Below are 21,826 nucleotides of genomic sequence, written 5' to 3' on the forward strand. Positions count from 1 at the left end.
TTACCTATGTTCTTGATTGTTTTTTGCGTTTGTTTTCCATATTATATTATATAATATATATGTGTGTGTGTGTGTGTGTGTGCGTGCGTGCGTGTGTGTGTGACCTCGACTAACACTTACACATATACCTCTGCACCTTAACGTCACTGCTCCACTTATCTAATAGGAAAAAACAACCCTTAACTAGAAGAAGAGATATCCTAATATTGTGCAAATATTTTGAATGGCAATCAATACAAATGATATGGTAAATAAGTGAATGTTATTAGCAGGGCTGCTGGTTATTATATTAGGGGCAGGCACTTGGGTTGGGCTATAAAAGCCTCAGGAATGTGGGACTGCTTGATAGAGATATTAACAAGACTTCAGAACATCTCTGGGATCAAGACTTCCCACAGTACTGTTGTCATGAAGGTGATGCTGGTTCTGTTACTGGGTCTCACTGCAGCACTACCTGAGAATGCTTCGGGAGATGGTAACTTTGGTCTTGTTCTGTGATTGCTGTATCTTATGGTGTCTGTCACTTCTGCGCTTATCTCTGTCTCTTTATCGTTATATGCTGCTCCAGCTGCACCTGAGGCTCTTACACCAAGAGGTTTCTTACATCTCTAACAACTGATAAATAGCAAAAGAACATAGCTCTCTGTATACTGCACTCTCTCATACACTAGATTTGTAATGATAGATTTATTAATATTTAACCTTTAGTAGGTATATTTTTAAAATATAATCAGAATATTTAATAAGACACAAACATGTAGGTGATAATGTTATATACAGTGAATCGCACAAATAAAAATATGATTGAACCGAGGAAAATAATGAAATTGTAATATCTCTTTATTTATAGACGTTGGTATATTGTGCATATAGCTATCTGAGCTGTTTGGACTCAGGCTGTTATCCTGAAGATAATCTAATATCTAATTAAATGTACAGATGAGAACAGTGATGGTAATACTCTACTATCATCTATTTGTGTCAGTGTACATAGTGTGTATATATTTACAACATTCTATGTTGGACTATATTTAAGTATTAGCTTCATCAGTAATATTTAAGCATTTATAGTCTACTCTGTGTGTATTATATGATATGTTTGACTCTATAGCTTTTAAATAAATATTTAGCAGTTTAGGCTTTAATTTGATCCCCTGGATATAGGGTTAATGTAGAGCTTTTATTTACAATACAGTATCTGGAGGGCTCAGTTAGAGTATAGAAAATTATTCAGCAATTGCTAGAGATGTGTTTACATTATATCACCAAGTAACTGTGTATCATTACTATTGCAACTGTTACTTCATATACTGTAGCTATGCTTTGTTTGTTCTTACGTAGTCTGGTTAGTATGTTACTAGATGGTAGTCCTCTATTAGCTGATTCTGGCCTTGAATAGTTAATAAAACGAAGATACATAAGCCCTGCGCTGCTATTTTAGTATATTGTAGGCTGTTAGGTATTGCACAAGTATTTGAGAATTTGATACTTTGCTTCTTATTCTCTGTCAGGAGCAAAGCCAATCAGAGGATCTAGTAGAATGTTAGTACGCCTCAGTATCACATGCTACTAACATAATGACTTCTGGACAGTGACCGACGCACGTTTTGCCACATGACGCTATCTCACAGGGAAACTGGGAATTTCATGTAGCAGTAGGGCTGTCAACAGATGGGGCTACTGACCCGGGCCCAGGGCCCAGTGACTCGGCCTACTTAGCCGGGCTCCCTGCAAGCTACATTAACATGTGCTAGATCTGCAGTGGTGTCTCTCAAAGTGGGCCTGCTGTAGGCAGGTTGATCTGACAGAACACCATCTGACAGGCACCTCTGTGAGCCCCTCTGGCAGGCCTCCAGCAGGGCCCCTCCATCATGCAAAGCTGCAGGTAAGCACACTCGCCCCAACTATCGTGGCCCTCGCTGACGTCAGGACGTTGATTGACGCATGTTTCACGTCATATGACGCTTTCTCACAATTGTATCCATATTTAACCCTTTCACTGCCATAAGGGCCAGCAGCTCATTGCGTAGCAAATGCATTTCTGGCCCCTGTTGCGGTGAAAAGGGTACGAGCCCCTTTAAAAAAAAAATACAATTTCTCCATTGGCAGAGAGCTCACATAACTCAAAAGGAAGAAGTGTAAAATGCAACAAGGGAAAGCGGATTTAAAACACGGATTTTGGGTGTGTGTCCAAATCTCACAATTCTGGAATAAGGACGTTCTGTTTGTGAATAAAACTCTTGTGGGTAGTTTTGAAAAATCTTATCTTGCGTTATTATTTGGGAATTTTGAAGAAAAAAAAAAGATAAAGTGAGTAAGCAATCATTTCCTAAATTAGCGATAGTAACAGTGACCGTGGCAAAAAATATCTTATATGAAGGAATTGGTTAACACCGTATGTGCCTAACATAACAGAACTCAAATCGGAATGAATGTGGATTATGTGGATTATGTGATATGATAGCAGAGATGCAATAAAAGATCTAGAGAAAGGAGTTACAAAGTTCTATAATAAACTAGCTGATATACCCGGCGTTGCCCGGGATGTAATTTTCCTGCTCCCCCTCTGTCCCTGCTCCCCCCTCTCTCTCCGCTCCCCCTGTTTCTCTCCGCTAACCCCCTCTCACTGTCCCCATTCACCTCTCACTCTCTATCCGACTTCTCCCTCCCCTCCCTCCCCCCTCTCTCTTTCCCACCCGTTCACAGCAATCCGGACCCCCCCCCCCCCCGTGCACAAGATTGCGGGCCCCCCTCCCTTCACAGCTGCGGTCCCCACCCCGTTCACAAGTCCGTCCACCCCCATTCACAAGTCCATCCACACCCGTTCACAGCTCCATTCACCCCCCAATTCACAGCTCCATTCCCTCCCCCCAATTCACAGCTCTGTTCCCTAGTTCACCCTAGTTCACCCAGTTCACTTGACTGAGTACAGCACCAATACCGAAGTCGGAGGCATCGGTCTTCACCAAAAGTATTTTTGAATAGTCAGGGGCTGCAAGGATGGGTGCACTGGCTAGCGCTGTCTTGAGTGCCTGAAATGCTGTTTCACAGGCAGGAGACCAGGCTACCCGAACTGGGAGTCGCTTCTGTGTCAGATCTGTAAGGGGTTTAGCCCCGGCGCTGTACTGTGGGACAAACTTCCTATAATAGCCAGCGGTGCCTAAAAAAGTCATAACCTGCTTCTTAGTCTTGGGGACAGGCCACTGCACTATAGCCTCAACCTTAGCTGGTTCAGACTTGTGATGCCCTCTGCCCACCCTGTGCCCTAGGTACAGAACCTCTGCCAAACCCACTAAACACTTGGTGGGTTTCAATGTGAGCCCTGCCTCCCTAATTCTGTTCTGCACCACTGCTACATGAACTAGGTGGCTGTCCCACATCCCGCTAAACACTGCTATGTCATCCAGGCATGCCCCGTGAAACCCTGCATCCCTTCCAGTAACCTATTGACTAGGCGTTAGAAGGTAGCCGGGGCATTCTTCATCCCAAATGGCATCACTAAACTAAAAAGTCAGAGGCCACTTGGAGAAAGGAATGCTGACTTCTCCCTAGCCTCCTGGGTCAGCGGGATCTGTCAATACCTCTTGCACAGATCCATGGTTGTCAGATACTTTGCCCCGCGAGCTCATCTAACAGCTCATCCATGCAGGGCATGAGATAAGCATCTGGCACCGTCCTTGCATTGAGCTGTCGGTAGTCCACACAGAAGCGGGTGGTCCCGTCCTTAGGCACTAGGACTACCGGGCAAGCCCAAGGGCTCTGGGACGGTACAATTACCCCTAGGGCCAGCATCTCCTCTACCTCCCTCTCTATACTGCCCTTCACCTCTGATGATACACTATAGGCATGCTTATGCAGCGGTCTCAGCTCACCTGTGAGCACTGGGTGGTTTGTGATATGTGTTCTGCCCAGCTTGTCCGTGTACAGAACCCTATACATAGCTCTCACCTGTACACTCTGCCGCTCACTGAGCTCGGATCCTATCTCAACCTGCACTAGATGAGGTCAGGCAAAGCATTGCTCGCCGGGTCCCCCATCGGTGGGCTACAGATAGCCAGCACTGATGCCACACTTGGGGCAAAATACTCTTTCAGCACGTTTATATGATGTCCTAGTTTTTCCTGTCTCACCATCTAGCTGCACAACATAGTTGTACTCATTCATCTTTCTGAAAACCGTGTACGGTCTAGACCAGGCAGCCATTCATTTGTTCTGCTGAGTGGACTTTAGAACAAGCACTTGCTGTCCTGGGATGAATGATCTGCTACGGGCATTTTGGTCATACCAAGCTTTCTGCTTGGTCTGAGCCTCCTTGAGATCAGCCTGTGCCAATCCCATAAGCATTTCTAGCCGGTCTCCGAGATCTACTACAAGCTGAAGCACAGAAGCATCAGTATTAGTAGTCTCCCCTTCCTATCCCTCACGGAAAAGTTCCAGAGGTTCCCGTACCCTGCGACCATACAGCAGCTCAAAGGGAGAGAACCCGGTGGATTCTTGCGTTACTTCTCGGTATGCAAAGTGCAAGTGCTGTAGAGGAATCTCCCAGTCCTTCCCTTCAACCTCTATAAAAGCTCGCAGCATCTGCTTCAGGGTACCATTGAGCCTATCACATAATCAGTTTGTCTGGAGATAAGGGGTCGTGCGCAGGTGCTTCACCCTGCACGCATCTCAGAGACACTGTAACAATTCACTCATGAATTGTGACCCCTGATCGGTTAGAATCTCACTAGGGAATCCTACTCTAATAAAAATCACTAACAATGCTTTTTGCTACTGCCCTAGCACCGATGGTGGCAAGTGCTACACCGCCCACCAATAATCTATTATATCCTCTGTTTCTAATAGAAACTGGGTGCGGTCCATGTATGGTACATAACCCCGAAACCTAGGGTGCCACCAGGGCAATGACTTTGCTGGTGCTGCTAAAGATGACCCTGTGCGTGAGGAGAACCATGAACACTTACAATGTACAGACATTGCCTGCTGACTTCCCCCAGAAGTAACATTTTCAGCGGTATCATCTCCCACATCATCAATACATTTGTCATCTAATAACATGGTATTCCCCCAAGACCAGTCTTTCCAATCTGCAGATGGAATAATAGTCTTAGAGGCCAGCAGGCTCCTCTTTTAAGAGTAATATTCCCTGGCGGTGCGGTCAGCTTCTCCAGGTGGATCACCACCTTGAATACCACAAAGAAAGTGGTGAGATTGTTTATTAATCGTGAATTACGCGTCTGCACTAAGATCAAATGTGGGGTAACTGCACGGACATTGAATTGCGGTTATAGCTAAGTAGACTTTTGAGTAAGACACACCGGCAACAAATTAACTCTTTGCCGTACAGCTGGAAAGATATCCCGTGTTTGAATCGCTATAGGCTTAAGTGCATTTCTGTATTGATTTGATTTACTTACCTGATAATATATTGTCTATGCTTACTCACGGAGTAAGTTTAATTAATGGTTTTATATGCACATATTGTACCGAATAAGGTCTGCAGGAATAATAGAAGATACCACTATTCTAATGTTTTTAGAGTATCCAATATTTCAAACAATCCTGGAGGAGCATATATGGGATAAGAAGGAAGAGAGAATACACAAATTTAAGTGCAGATGTATAAAATGCAACAATCTGGCTTATGCTGTAATCTTGGCTCGAGTGTTCAGCCTACTCACAAGATTCAGATGTATATTGAGCAGTTTGCAATTTGGGCTGCTACCCATATGAAATAAACGCAGTCTGGATCTCCCTCAGGGACCCACTCAGAAGTATACGAATATACTGTATATAGGAGAGACAAGAGGACACTACATAGCGCGATCGGTCTGATAATCAATTTTTATGTAAAAAAGATATAAAAGTGCGCACTTACAATGTGCATAATAAAAACAGGCATTTATCACATCATTAGTGAAAAAACGGATGGTCAAAGCGCTCTCACCGCCTCCCCTGGGTCTTCTAAGCCTTCTCTCCGTGTAGTCTGCTGTCAGGGCCTGTCTCTTTGCGCCCGTCCCGGCGTGTGACGTCACAGCTCCTCGGCTTGTGAACTACGGATCCCCTTCTAGTCCAAAAAGATACCACTCAACACGTTTCGCCCAGTCTGCATAGACTGTATCCGGCTTCGTCATCCAAGCAATAGGCTGGCTACCCTGATTTTGCTGTGTTAAGTGTTGAGCGAAGCGAACACAGCGTATACCAGCTTTGATCTATTGGCAGGTGTTATAATTACATTGGAGTTACATTTTATACATCATAAAATGAATTTGAAGAGATTCACCGAGTTAGGGATGTCACATGGACAAATATATTTTTCATAAGACAGAGAAAATACACAATTGATTTGTTCATTGTATTTTGTCCTGGATTTTAAGTTCCAATGATGAAATGTCGGTATAATTATAACAATAGGACTTATGTAACCGACATGGACGTTCTCCCTATTGCTTAGTTACTGTAAGTAACATTATACGGCAGAGCATTCATTGATTGTTATCTGCAACCAATTGACTTACCAGCTGTAGCTTAGAATCCCACCACACATGATTTTAACATTCACTTTGTATATAAGAAGCACACATTTTGATTGAATAAAATTGTATTATTTTGTCATTTCTGAGGAGGTTTTTGACCAGTCTTTTATGGATATATACATTATCCCTTTGCCCTCATGATAAATATGTATAAATCATAATACTTTGTATCAATCTGGACATATTACCTGCACCCGACACCAACGTGATACGGACTACATGCGATGCAGGAGCCGGCTTGGGCGTAGGCCTATGGGCCAGTAAATAGTCATGATAATGGGCAATTTCTTTGGGGTCATGGCCGTATTGGGCACAGCAGCTGCTGCTTGCTTACGGGCCAACCGTTACTTCATAGCCTGTATAAAAGCGACTCCTTTCACCGGAGTTATAGCGGTACTCATCGGAGCGGGAATCGGGGGGCTTTTCCTCTGCCCCGGCAGTCGCTAGTCCTGGTACGACTCCAGATCCCGCACCGGAAGCACGTCGACATCCGGTTGTTGCACGGGTGTGGCATTGTCGTCATCCGCATGGACATCGGCACCAGCTGGTACCTCCGTTGGTACCGGAGAATCCCTGGGTTGGACTCTGGATGCGTCCACAAGAGGTAGGCTCATCCGCCTTTCAGGACTCACAGTCGCGGTCACTGAAGCAGGACTCCTCCGTCGCTCTGAGCCACTGGAACTGCTCTGATTCTCCATAGCGTCTGTCAGCATATTCAACAATGGTCGAAACACCACAGATGACCGTCTGCTACTGTTTCGGGAGGAGGGAAGGGACACCTCCACAGCAGAAGACACCGGATCATTTCCGAGTCCTCAGTGGCAATCAGCAGGGCTGTGCCCTACTCCTGCGCCTCTGAGAACAGGGGGGTTTCTCCACCCCAGGCAGTCCTCTTACCCAGTTGCTCATGGGCTGGTTCCGGCTCTCTGACCATCTCTGGTTCCTCGATGGGGACCGGGTCTGGAAACGTCTCTGCCTGCTCTGTGATCATAGGGGTACTTGTATCCCCTGGATCCTCTTCCGGGACGCGTGGACCCTCTGAGGCCTCCAGAGTTGAGGTAGATATCGATTTAGCAACAGGGCCGACCAACCAGGTAGTGGGGTCATCGCATCCTTGTCTGTGAAGGTGCCTCTTCTCTTCCACTTTTACCACCAGAAGACCTCCTGATAACCGGTAGTGGGTGAAATCCATATCTCCAGACATTTTCAACTCTGCTTGTATATACGGCACAGGAGCAAGGGTAGTCTCAATCCTTTCACTCGCCAGGCTCCAAAGAACTGAGGGTTTGGTTTGCCACATCCGCGCCGTTTGGTTCACGCCAGACCCTTGCAGAACTTTGCAACAAGGCGTGCAGCTTGTTTGCAAGCCTTCCACGCGGTTCCCATTCTCGGCGGGAACTGCCATTTTGGATAGTGCGCCTCACGTGGTCCATTCCTGGGCAGGGGAAGCTCCATTGTGAGCACAGTCCATTCTCTGACCCCACAGGAGTCACGAATCCGATGGGAAGGCCCTTCCAACTAGATCTGTACAGCACATGGTTGCAATCTACCAAGAGCAGGTTACACCCCAGGCTAGCAAAGCTCCATTTTGATACGCTGCAAACGTTCACAGTCCATTACAAGCACTCTGAGGTTCCATGATCTGGCTACATGGACCCTCTCCAGCGGCTTCTGGGACTAAATTAACCAGTGCACCCACTTTAGGCATCCCGACGACCCTCCTCAGGGTGACTGAGAACAGCAATAGCCTTTGTGTCTCCAGACCATTCACCCGATAGGGCTGTCCAAGTCATAGGTCCATGGTGGGGAAATCTGTTCCCTGGTTATGGTATGCCGGGGTCCCCCGGACACTATACCTAGCCTACCTCCTTCTCTCGGTACTTGCTCTGCAAGCATACCTTTGTACTTCCAGCCTTGTTTCGCTGAAAGCCTGTACTGTTACAGATCTCAGCAGTGCCTCCAATTGTAACAGTGTTTCCCCCACCCGTGGGAGATTTGGCCTGTACTGATCATGTGGTGCATGATACCTGCTGGAAACAGGAGGCCTGAGTCATCCGCCGGTGGTAGTGGGGACACAGGACAAGGATTCTGGGGTTTATACCACACATTTCTCCTTAGCAGTGCAGTGCCTCCATCTGCCGTATGATCCAGGGAAGTGAAGATGATCTCCCACGGTAGAACCAGTTACCTCTCCCCCAAGTAGATCACAACCCAGGCAGGAGGTATAATATTAGGAACAGTTTATTGTCTCTCTCTCTCTCTGTGCAGCACAGTACACAGAAGGTCCAGCTAGCAACAGTAATTCTCAGCTACCACTGAAGGATGGTCCCTGGACCTTCACTACAGGCCAAGGGCACCCGCAGCAGTCCCAGCTCTTCCCTGCCACTCTAGCAGGAGCAGAGGTATGGTACACATTCACTCTAACCCGAGGGGAAGAGGACTAGAGAAGGCCCAATGGTCAGGCTCTTAGTTGTGTGACCTGCCTCTCTGATGGGGGTAGAGGCACTACTCAATTTGGGGCGGCACTGCCCTTAAGTACAGCCAGGAGGATGGCACCAGGTAAATCATCCATATTTCTCTGATATAGGACAGTGAAGTGATTAGGGAAGTATGTGATAGAGGAAAATCAAGTTTAAATGTCCTTTATAATATAGTTATATAGTAGATGAGGTTTAAAAAAGACATACGTCCATCAAGTTCAACCTACTGTATGCTAAATTTAGACAACAGATACTTTATCCTATATATATACTTAATTATTTATCCAGAGGAAGGCAAACAAAAAAAATATGTATCATCCTATGATATCTCAATAAGGGAAAAATAAATTCCTTCCTGACTCCAAGAATTGGCAATCGGATTAATCCCTGGATCAAGATCCTTCCCATGTTTACTTATTTGGTATATCCCTATATACCTTTCCTTTCTATAAAGATGTCTGTGACAGGGTAAATAAAAGCCACCAGCTATATGCCTGGCAGACCTATGTTTAGTCTGCAGTGCAGCAATGACTAGGTCAACTTCAGCTGGGAACCTCAGGACAATTAGTTGGATCCCAGCTGCCTAATCAAGGTGTGTTAAAAAACCCCAGGCTGTAGACACATGCTGCCCTAGCTGTTCAGGAGAGAGGAGACTACTGAAAGAAGGTCTGTCTTTTTGTATGCTGTCTGAAGCAGGGAAATCCCCTGAAACTCTGGAGAGAGAACAGCTTGATTTAAGGTCTGTTTTGCAAAGTACATGTTTTATGGACTGTTGTGTTTACTGTGCTGAAGCGAAGCTCTTTTGTTTGCCATCCTGAAGACAAGGTATTTTGTTTTGTCTGCTGAAGAAAAGCTATTTTTGTTTTGTGTGCTGTATAATTTAAGGCTAAATAAATAAGCCTTATCAAGAAAACCTTGCGTGTGTAGTTGCATGTACCTGCAGCAATGTCCAACCTTTTTTTGAACAAATCTATTGTATCTGCCATCACAGTCTCCATGGGTAATGAATTCCACATTTTAACTGCCATTGTAAAGAACCCTTTCCTTTGTTGCTGGTGAAATCTCCTTTCCTCCAACCTTAAGGGATGGCCCTGAGTCATTTGTACTGCCCTTGGGATGAATAGTTCTTTTGAAAGCTCCTTGTATTTTTCCGAATATATTTGTATATAGTTATCAAATAATAGAATAGAATAATATGTTCTTTAATTTGGGATTTGACGGCACTGACACTTTACAACAAACCCCACTCTGCTATACTTAGTCCACATAGATTTACTGATATGAGCTACTTACTATACCACATACCCCTAATATACTCATTACCTAACGCACTTCCAACTACCCCCCTCATACTGCAGTTAGCGCATTAACATTTACTGCTATTACTCTCTGCGACACGTAATGCACATATATACTCTGTATATATATATTTATATACAAATGTAAATACAACTGTATGCTCATCTGCATGTCTTAGGCAACCCCGCCTTTCACCATTATCACCCAGCACACAGCACTTCCACTGCAGCAAGGGTTTCTGGGAAATGACATGCAAATGATCACACAGTGCCACTTTTTGCTTCAAAAACCATTTTTAACATGGTTCCAATATATATATATATATATGTAGCCCTGCTTCCTATCACTAGCAAGCTGCCACTGTGTGCTGTGTTACCTGCTGGCTCACAAGGGCCTGAGTCTCTGCCATGGAGAGCCCGGGATGCATGCAATATCTCTAACGGGTGCAGCGCCTCCACCTGTGACAGATCCCGCCAAAGGGGGAGTGAGTCTTCGCAGGATGTATATGCAAGAATTACACTTACACAATCAAGTTCTAAACCACTCTCGTTTACTGGCAGATTAAACCCACGGTACATTACAGGCCATAACATTCCGATATACAGGTACACAGTATATAACATGCCTCGGTGGACGTCACCATCTCCGGGCGCCACGGCGGACGCACCACAACTTGCGCCTCGGCGGACGCCAACAATAATCCCCACACCCGCCACCGGGTGATCCCACCCCGTGTCCAATCCGTACTGCTTAGTCCTCCCGCTCACAGCAGGCCCTATGTGTGTGTATGGGTGACTGCGCAGCCACTATGTCTCGGGTGAATGAAAGATATAGTTGGTGCACTTGATGAAATACTTGCCGAGCCCTCTGGGGCTCGGAACTGCCACGATCTTCACAAAGGGTCTCTGGGCATCGACACCGCTCTATGTCTCTCTCTCTCTCTCTCTCTCTCTCTCTCTCTCTCTCTAGGGTCCGGGGCGCTCCCACCCGGACTCTGGCAACCTCAAAGGGTCTAATCACAGACCTCCCTCTCGACAGAACAGTCCCGGTCAAAACCAATAGTACTTAGGGGGCAGGAACCTGACTAAGGCGATCCCTAGCTCCGCTTGTCTCTAAGGTGACTCAGGGCTAGCTGGGCCGGGGGCACCTGGGCTGCGCCGGGGTGGGTCAACCTCCCCTCACAGTCTCTCCGTCTCCTCTCCTCTCCAATCAGCTCTCACTCCACGTGCACGCAACCACTGCCTATATCTCTGGCAACTCCTCCACTCATAGGCTAGACTCGCTCACCTGACCCTCCCCGCAGGGCTGCTGGGTCAAGGGGCTGCTCTTCCTCCCGCCAAATGCACTCTCCTCCTTCGTGGGCTTTTGCAACTACTCTTTGCAAGCGCAACCTCCCATATTTGGGGTGAATCAGGGGTCACGGCTACATCTATATACCTCAATCAGTAGCACCTGCTCTGCCTCACCTGCAGTAATACGCCTTCACTCACTATTGTTATTCTCTCTGCCACACACATTGCTCTTTCATTTATTAGTGTTCTCTCTGGTGCAGACTTGAATACCTCCATTACTATCACCCATCTCTTTGGTATTTTAGTATATTTTAATGACATTTCTCCATTTCCAGTTAGTATTACATCACTATTCCTAATAATCTAATAATCGGCATATAAAGTTTCTTGGTAATCATTTAAAAAAAAAAATCATAATAAAATGAGACTTTATAACATTTATTCTTTGTATTTTTTTGCAGGAAGCACAGAAAATACAAGATGGGTCGACAACCACAACAAGACTCTTAATTTTGTGTGTCCAGATCATCAAAGCATCAGCTTAATCATAAGGTAACAGTGTTCCCATACGATTGAGGGATTCAATGTTCATGAATGTCGGAGTAACTGTGTTGGTTCTGGAGAATACTAGGTAATTTAGCAGGAAGAGACACATTTTGATGGACCAGCATGAGAGCTTGTCATAGATATAGCTCATTCATCAGCTCTCACGACCTCACTTGCAGATAGACAGCTCCTTCTGACAGCAAAGGGTTTGTTTTGTGTTGCATTGGTACATAAAGGCAGAGATCTGGCTGGATCCAGTAGAAGGTATATTTGTTTCTAATGGGTATGAGTGACAATCAGGGCCAGTTTAACCACTAAGCAACTGGGAATTCCATGTAGCAGCAGGGCTGCCCACAGCGGGAGAGCTGGGACTACTGTCCTGGGCCCAGGGACTCAGGGGGACCGAGTATCCTGCCAGCGACACTAGCATGTGCCATATCTGCAGAGGTGTCTCTCAGAGGGGCCTGCTAGGGGCTGGTGTAACTGACAGGTACCTCTGTGAACACCCTCTGACAGGCACCTCTGCGAGCCTTTCTGGAAGTCGTACAGCAGGGCCCCTCCATCCTCCAAGCCTGGAGGTAAGCACACTCTATCTCACCCTCCACGTCCGTCATCACCCTACCCACCCCCAGACCCTTACCTCATTCTTGTCCCTCCCCCTCCCAGGTACCCAACTACTCCCCCTCCCCCATGACAGATAACTACCCCCTCACAAGACAATTAGAATGTACAATCAGTATCATATTCTCCTATTGAATGTAAAATCCGTAATTATAAAAAAAAATTGTTTTATTGATTCTAATGCACAATATACATTTTTGAACGTTAATTGTGTGGACGGGGAGGGGCGCTAGGCTTAATGTTCACCTAGGGCGCATAATACTCTTCTAATGACCCTGGATATAAGACACTTGCCATGACATCATCTTTATGTTCCTCCAGTAAGCATCAGAATAGCTACAAAGACCAAGTCTGGGATTTCGGCTGCAAGAAAACCTTCAGCTTACTTGAATTTTGCTACTGGACCGACTACGTCAATGACATCAATGAAAAGTTTGACTTCACGTGTCCGTTTGGCTTGGTCATAAGTGGCATGAACAGTCACTACAATAACAAAAAGGAGGACTGGAGGTAAAGACACGTGCTAGAGAACCCTTCATTTTAATGTAATTGGCTTCCTTCAAAAAATTCAATCCCCTGTAAAGCCATTTATGTATTTATTTGTTTGCAGTTAAAATGAATATGTTTCTAATTTTGTTCTTCCCCGTGTTATTCTAATCTGAGCTGTTACTTATTGTTCTTCTATCTCTTTGGCGAATGATGGCTGCCTACTTAATGCGCACAACACAAGAAACAATAGATTGGCAATGTACCTTTATATACAAGCGTATACAGTGTTGTGGAGAAAGGTATTCTTTCTTTCTTCCAAATATGCTCCATCCCATTTTCATTCTTCTATTGATTTTATTCAAAAAGTGTCCATTGCTGGCCAAGGCAGACATATCTATCAACTTTGTCAAGTTGTATTCCAATATATATGTGTAACCCTCCTGGCCCGGCATCCTAATGAGTTTAAGTGCCTCATTCATTGGCTTACTCAGTCTCTATTACCTTGTCAGGGTGCTGGATTCATGCAGGTCGGGCGTTGGTAATGCAATGATGGGCGCCAAGAACTTTATTCATACTAACAGCAGTTTTATTTATCATAGACGATAAAGGCTTAATCACAATATATATGTTACATCTATTATTAGTGCTTTCTGTATTCTCTTCTTATATCTATATCAAAAAAATATATATACAGTATATATATATGTATGTATGAAAACGAAGAGAAAAAAGCATCCCAATGCAAGCACTCTAGCGTACAAAATGAAATACAGAGACACATTAAAAAATTATTTATAAAACAAATGACATCACGTGATGCACCCCGTTGCCATGACAACGAGACAATGAAGTCAGGCGGTGACATGTTGCAATGACAATGTGGTATCACGTGATGCCTCAGCGCTATAATGCGTCCTGTTGTCATATCAACTTGATGCCACGTGACGTCACGGAGCGTCTCGTTGTTATGGCAATGGGCATTACATGACGTCGCGCAGCCATGTTGATGGAATTTAGAGGGGAGGATACAGTCAAAGGCAAGATAAATAAATATATAATAAAAGATCTAAAAAAAATGTTTTCTCTGGGTTAGTCAAGGTGGCAACCCTGGCTTCAGTGTGTGCTTGTGTGTATAGAGGTGGGGCTTGCAGTTTGTTTGTGTATAGAGGTGGGGGCTGCAGGGTATGTTTGTGTGTATAGAGGTGGGAGCTGCAGGGTGTGTTTGTGTGTATAGAGGTGGGGGCTGCAGTGTGTGTTTGTGTTTATAGAGGTGGGGGCTTTGCTTGGGACCTTAAACTCTTACAGCCAGGGGCAGGGCATTATTGGCCAAGAATACCACTTCGTGGGGGATGATTACTACTTCAAAATGTATTTATTTCCGATTCTTAAAATAACACAAACGCTCGTCTCCCCCTCTTCTCTCCCTTTATTGCTCTCTCTGCTCCCTCATCCCCTGGTTCTGTGCATGCGTGTGCGCGATTTCTAAAACAGTTGAAATAAGGAATGAAAAGTAACATTTATATATTTTTTTATTATTTTCTGGACGAACCTGAGGTCCGTATGGATCAGTGGTGGTCTGTCAAAACTCGAACTCGTGGCAGGCACGACAATGTCCGTTGTGAGTGCCCACGCTGCAGGAAAAAGGGTGCACAAATATGAATTTGAAATCAGCATTTAAATTTCTAAACAGCAGCAGAAAAAACCCCACAAACCAGCCTTTTTAAAGTTTAAGTTCAACATAACAAATTTTATTAAGTAAAGGGATCTCACTATCAGAAATAAAACAAACCCTTTTACAGCCTGAAATCTGAAATGTACTTTCTCTACTGTATGTAGCCCATATACCCCCCCCCCCTCCCGCTAATTGAGATTCTGCTGCTACATGGAGTGTGTTGGTGCATACCTGCTGGCTCACAGTAGATCTGAGTCTCCTGCATGGTGGTAGGGGATGTCAGAACAGGCTTCCGGGGTAACAACTGATTCGTACTCACGGTGACAGCGCCTCCATCTCTTACATGCCCCAGGGATGTGGGGAGCAATTCCTTGTAGGAGAGTTTCTTTAGCCTTCCCCCTGATAGACTGCAGTCTCAGGCAGGAAGGTATAGTAAAACAGGAACACTTTATTCACACTGCAGGCTTCACACAACATACACAGTAACCATCAGTAGAGCTTAGGGCCTTCACCCTCAGGATGTCCCTGGACATGCACTCCCAGCCTAGGGCACCGGTCCTAGCTCTTCTCTTACTCCCTGTGGAGTAAGAGAAATAGTCTCCCGCCACTCCCCTAAGGGAGGGCCCACAGATTGGCAGAGCCCTGCCAACTGGTTTGGGTAGACTGACCTTTATCAAAGGTAGAGGCAAAACAGGAAGTGAAGCTCCTTAAGTACAGGAAAAGCAGGAACCAGCACTGAGTCCCTGATTGGACACCAGACTTGGTTGCACCACCTCCCCTGTGACACCCTGAAGCTGCAGGAGGTGGGTAAAACCCATGATTACTCCTGGCAAGCCTGCTCTATTGGGCTTACTGCCAGAAGGAGGACAGGCTAGTAGCCAGTGAAACCAGACCTAACTACATGTACTTTAATTAAAATTCAATAAATAATGAAGACATTAATTACAAATAAATAAATAATTAATTGACATTAATTACAATTAAATAAAAAATGCAGGCATTAATTCAAATTAAGACATTTAAAAAAAAAATACATTACTGACCTTGTGTGTATATTGCACTTTGCAAAATAGGGTCTCTTGCTCTCCTCATGGCAGTAAGTGACATCACTGCATGCAGGGCCACAGACAGCTTTCACGGGGCCCATGATCAACGTTTCCACCGGGGCCCTCAACCCACGTTTTGGCGGATTTCGAGAACCCCCTCCCCTCTCCCCTGTTTTCTCTTACACTCTCCTTCTCACACAACTCCTCACTCTCACCCCCTCTTACACTCCCCAGTCACATTTTCCTTCCCCCCCCCCCTCTCTCTCTCTTACACTCCCACCCAATGTATTTTTCTCTCCTCCCCAAACTCAATAACCTCCCTCCCCAATATACGTGCACACACGGTGACACACACACAGACATTGACACACACACACATACACACACAGACAGTGACACACACACACATACACACACAGACAGTGACACACACGGTGACTCTCACACACAGACAGTGACACATACACATACAGACAGACAGTGACACACACACACACACACAGACAGTGACACACACACACACACACAGACAGTGACACACACGCACATACACACAGAGACAGTGACACAAACACAAACAGTGATAAACACACACAGACAGTGATGCACACACAGTGACACACACACACACAGTGACACACACACATACACAGTGACACACACACACAGTGACATAGAGACACAGACACCCACACACACACAGAGACACACAAACACAGTAACACAGAGACACACAAACACACACACAGTTACACAGACACCCCCACACAGTGACACAGAGACACAGACACCCCCCACACACACACACACACACACACACTCAGTGAAACAAACACACAATAAGCCCCCTCCCCAAACACACACATAAAAATAAGCCCTCTCCCCCCCTGTGGGTGGGTAAGTTGCCTGGGAGTGTGATATAAGGGGACATGTGGGCTTACCTGGGGCCCGTGGATGTGCCTGCTTGAGCAGCATGGCCGGCACAGAGGAGAGACCAGCAGGCCTGCGGAGCCTAAGGAAGGGAGGGACAGAGGGTGGTGCCGAGGGAAGGGGAGGGCCCTGCGGTACTAGAGGAGAGAAGGGAGGTGGGCGGTGCACAGGGAAGGGGAGGGCCCTGCGGTACTAGAGGAGAAAAGGGAGGTGGGCGGTGCTGAGGGAAGGGGAGGGCCAGGCTTGCCGCACCTTGTCAAAACTCCGCCCCTGCCCGACATCCTCCAATCACAGCCCGGCATTCTCCTGCTATCACCGCCCCCACCCGGCATCCTTATCAGATCTCCGTCCCCCGCCCGGCATTCGCCTGCGACTCACTTGCATTTCCCCCCCCTGCTCTGGAGGGCAGCCAGCATCCTTCTCCTGCAGCGCTAAAAACTGGGACCGCAACAAAAAAATGGGACATTTTGATACTTAATTGGAAACCGGGCTAGCGCACAAAAACGGGACTGTCCCGGGACATCAGGTCACCCTAACTATGCCACAAGAAAAAATAGCCATTGTTGGACTCAAATGGTTCTTGACTGCCTTCCAAAAGACATCTACAGACAAATAACAACCACAAGTAAGATGAGGATACAATAAGAAAGTTTGTTGGATGAACATGGAGAAGAGAGTCTTGTAACCGCAATACTTGGTATGGCATTTAATCCAGCAGCAATGGCTGAAGGTGTGTGTGTGTGTGTGTGTGTGTATCTCATTGACAACTCTTTCGTATGAAATGATTATCTCAACATTTTACACAGCTGTACCTTTAACCAAGGCTTCCTGTTTGATTTTTACCTTGCCATCAGACAGTGCAGAATATTGGTTTCATACTGGATAATATGTCAGCTAAACCTCAGAAGCCTGCCTCATGATAGGGACGATTGGGACAGTGTGGTTGGGTTACTGGTAGATGTTGGGTTGGTAGCTCTGGGAATGACAGTTTTCTTCTGCAGGTGGAAGTATTACTGCTGCAGGGGGGAGATACAAGTCGCCCATAACTGCCAGTGGAGCGAATACATCAATGGTTTTGATGCTAACCTGAGATGGGACGTGCCCGTTAATTACTACCTTGTAGGAACATCCAGTTACAGTGATAACAGCAAAGGGTAAGCATTTGTCTCCTGCAAGGGGAATCCCTTTTGGACTTTAACGGCTTTTTACTCTTTCAGTATTTTTTATCCGAAACAGCCATCACTTTTCTTTTTGTCTTCTTGATTTACATAGTAACAGCACCGGCCCACACTGCTCATCACATTCTGACACTAATATGTTTGTGGGGAACTGAGTTTCAGATACTTTTTCTAGGGATCAAACAGACACTCCTTACAGTAATTATGGAATGATGAGGAAATACTCATTGGGAATTTATTGATGCTTGTTCCTACATGTCACAGGAGACAAGAACTTTTAACAAACTTATACCGGGATCATTCACTTGGCAAAACACAGTAATGGAATAAAATGAGGTTTATTTGGGTAAACCCGCGTACACACAGTGAAATACAAAGATACAGGAAATATACACACATGCTGGGGTGCAATCTGGGATAAAATAGGTGTAGGGCGTCTGCTTCGGAAGGCTTACCCTGACCGGGAAATCCACCCGGCTCTCCTGGTCCTCTTTTCATCTAAAAACCTTAGCCGCGACCGCTACGTTCTAAAACAAGAACTTGGACCTCGCGTCTGACTTAGCTTCAGCTAGGCAGGCTTTCTTAGCTCCAAAAATGAAGCCGGTTTCTCTGCTATTCCCAACAGAGCAACTTTGAAAATCCGGCCTTTGCATCACCGGCCCAAGACACAGGATCATCTGGTTCTCTGACTGGGGCTTCTCCTTACATACTGTACCTTCCGCTGTGCTATGTTCAGCATGGAGGAAGGAGGAGCGACCAATCAGAGTGTGGGAATTCCTCCCCGCCAGACACTAGGTATAGAGGCTCGTGCTTTGGCTGATGTCAGAGGAGGGGGCGTGCCAAACTGGCTCAGGATGCCATGTGGGCGGGACTTACGAATTGCCCAATGGGAAATGCGCAGACATTCTGCCGCTTCCCCCGGTCAACCCATTGCCACCTACTGGGCAGACTCCACTGAGTCAGGAACCAGTGTGTCCTCCCTGCAGGTAGTCTCTGTTCTCCTGACCCAGTACTCCACCCTGCCCCGGCCACTTTGCACCCCGACACCTCTCAACGTCCCTTCTCCTCTTTGAACTACATTGTCTATCCTGACTTCCCGGCACCTGAATAGACATTTATAGTAAAAGCATAAAACATTATAAAACATATTTTAATGCATGTTATAACTTGGGAAGACATATCTATGTGGGACATAGGACTGGGATATATGGGCTCGAGATACAGGAATCTGGGGAACACTGGGCAGCCACGGTGTAATTCCACATGTGTACTGGCAAATAGTGCCAGCACGCTGGGGATAATTAGAGGACTAGTATCAGTTATTTCTATTTACTTAAATCAATAGTCTGTGCTGCCTATTTCTTTTAGAGTGTTTTTTTTATATATATTACATGAACTAGAGCGATTTATTGCTCGGGTGCTATGGTCAGCCTTGCAACCACCAGGAAGCTGGAACGTCATCAAGACAGGACATTGTGGCTTTCAATTGGTGGCCCTGGTGCAATATATTTAGCATTTGGTGTCACACACAGACACAAGAAAAGTACAAATATGCCAGGAAAGATGAGGTCTCCAGAGAAATCTAAAGGTCAGGGAACAGTACAGGGGGATTTCCCCAAGATCGAGTACAATAAAATATATATAAATACATGCACAAAAAACTGGGGACTGCTGCTTTAACCGTTTCAGTGCCGGGGGTCTTACGGCACGATTGACACCCACCCGTATTCTGGGAATTTTCGGGTCATGTGATTGCCCTGGCTGCAATCACATTCTGCAACTTGCCCCGGATTCTGGAAATGTAAGTGGCTGCGCTCCACTTGTATTTTGATCAGGTTAGCTGGTCCGTCCCCCTAGAAAATGAGCAAGTGCTGATAACGTACCTGGTAAGTTATAGGGGCCTCTGGTATGCCAGGACTCATGCCATACTAGGTATGTTGTAAGAGCACTGTAAGGGTTCCATCCAAAACCCCCACAAAACACGGCCTACAGGTGTTACCTCGGCTCATAGCAACATGCTGTGGCTGGGGAGGGGTGGGGGTGGAGATGCAGCCACGTCCGGCACAAAACCGGTAATATTTTACGGAGAGCAGAACCGCGGAAAATGGGGATTATGAGAAATTCAATCAGGTTACATGTGAATGTAAAGATACAAATAGAAAGAAATTGAAGTTAGCTGCAGCTTTATAGTTCCAGGTTTCTGCACTATTGTTCTGATTGTTCATTTTAACTTGAAGATATCCCAGTCTGCGGCAGCCACTGTAATTACATTTTCTTTGTCGCACAGGGACAGACGTTGGAAATACCAGTACTGTGCCAAATAAATAACAAGATGAATCGACCACCGGAGCTAAACGCAGTTTGCCGATACATAATCTGACCGGTGATTGTGCATATGATTATTTGTGCTTTGGATGCTATTGTGCCACTAATTGCAAATTAAACATTCAGATCTTCCTATAATAAATGATGGAATCAGAAAGTGATGTTATTTATTGTGACGAAGTTACATAGAAACATAGAATTCCACAGCAGATAAGAAACTAGTGATGTAAATTGCGCTGAAATTCCGATTCGCTGGGTAACTGGTGTTTTTTCAAATTCCTCTCAGTTCAGAAAAAGTTACTTTTATAAAATGTTAAATTGTGGGATTTTTTTAATTTTCTACATGTTCGCCATCACTAAAAAAAACCACTTGGCCCACTCAGTCTGCCTATTATCTGAGCTGCTGTGAAAACTCAGACATTATTTTATCCTTGGCTTTCTTTCATATTCGGGACAGCCTGGTATATATCCCAAAGCATAAACCAATATGGCTTTCAAAGCAGGTAGCAGGTATTGTAAATCTAAAAAGACAGCTTTCAGAAAATGTAAACAGACTAAAGAGAGCAGGATAGTGAACTATATCAGGGTAGGCAGAAGGAAGCTAAGAAAATAATCAGATGTGCAATGGCCCAAACAGAAGAGACAATAGCTCAGTCAGTAAATGTCACGCTTGTGCTCTCCTCAAAAGCGCAGGAAGAAAGGGAAGGACCCGATAGCGAGGTGGGGAGGCCGCAGGGGATATGAAGGGAGCAAGTTGCCGCGCAGCTGGGGATCGGCGCACGTAGTCACGTGACCGCGCCGCGTGCATGAGAATGCGCGACGCGTCCGGAGGTGCGGTGCCTACTCAGAGACACGAGTGATCCAGCTGCATGTGCGCGCATGCTCTGACAGCAGAGCGGGAGTGCGCGCGTTCTCAGGCACCAACGCAGGGGTTGCGGGAAGCCAACGCTTCAGCACGGGAGTCTGGAAACGGAAACCATGAACAAGGAACATGGGCATGGAGTCCAGAGCACAAGGTAACATCCAGAGAAGGATTGCTTCTTGGAGAACGTCCAGACTTCTTAAAGGCATAGTGACAGAAACAGCAAGGTGCAGCGAAACTAAACATAACATAAGGGTTCTTAGTCTAATCCATTGGACAAGGAATTATAAGCCTGCTACCACGTCAAGGTGAGCCCTACTAAGCAGGTACCTACACTACCCGACGGTAAACTAACCTTAGTAGTATATGAGTGACTGTCCCAGTCTTCCGGAATCCAAAAGGAGAGTAAAGGTCCCAAGGAGGTCCAGGAAGGAACAGTGTGCGATGGGTACTAGCAGACACCAGGGCAGGCAGCAAAAGACTAAATGCAAAGAGAAAGTCAAAGAGAGGCTTACTTCCTGTCAGGAGGAAGAGGGCAGGATATGCCAGA

General features: G+C 45.8%; 1 protein-coding gene across 1 annotated transcript; it reads left to right on the forward strand.

Moving 5' to 3' along the window:
• The first annotated feature begins 333 nt into the window (after window positions 1-333).
• Window positions 334-20,571, forward strand: LOC142496165 (hemagglutinin/amebocyte aggregation factor-like). Its single transcript, XM_075602643.1, has 5 exons — window positions 334-475; window positions 12,069-12,159; window positions 13,096-13,284; window positions 17,913-18,065; window positions 20,377-20,571. Exons 1-5 carry the CDS (start codon window positions 409-411, stop codon window positions 20,411-20,413), a joined length of 537 nt encoding a protein of 178 aa, XP_075458758.1. The 5' UTR covers window positions 334-408; the 3' UTR covers window positions 20,414-20,571.
• The last annotated feature ends 1,255 nt before the right edge of the window (window positions 20,572-21,826 follow it).

This window comes from Ascaphus truei, chromosome 5 (genome assembly GCF_040206685.1).
Source record: "Ascaphus truei isolate aAscTru1 chromosome 5, aAscTru1.hap1, whole genome shotgun sequence".
In the NCBI taxonomy this organism is placed as follows: Eukaryota; Metazoa; Chordata; class Amphibia; order Anura; family Ascaphidae; genus Ascaphus; species Ascaphus truei.

Excerpts from the sequence above, each read along its gene's own strand:
- LOC142496165 (XM_075602643.1), top strand. The coding sequence starts at position 409 with ATGAAGGTGATGCTGGTTCTGTTACTGGGTCTCACTGCAGCACTACCT. Across the intron at positions 476-12,068 it reads TGAGAATGCTTCGGGAGATG|GAAGCACAGAAAATACAAGA; the intron begins GTAACTTTGGTC and ends ATTTTTTTGCAG. Across the intron at positions 13,285-17,912 it reads AACAAAAAGGAGGACTGGAG|GTGGAAGTATTACTGCTGCA; the intron begins GTAAAGACACGT and ends TTTCTTCTGCAG.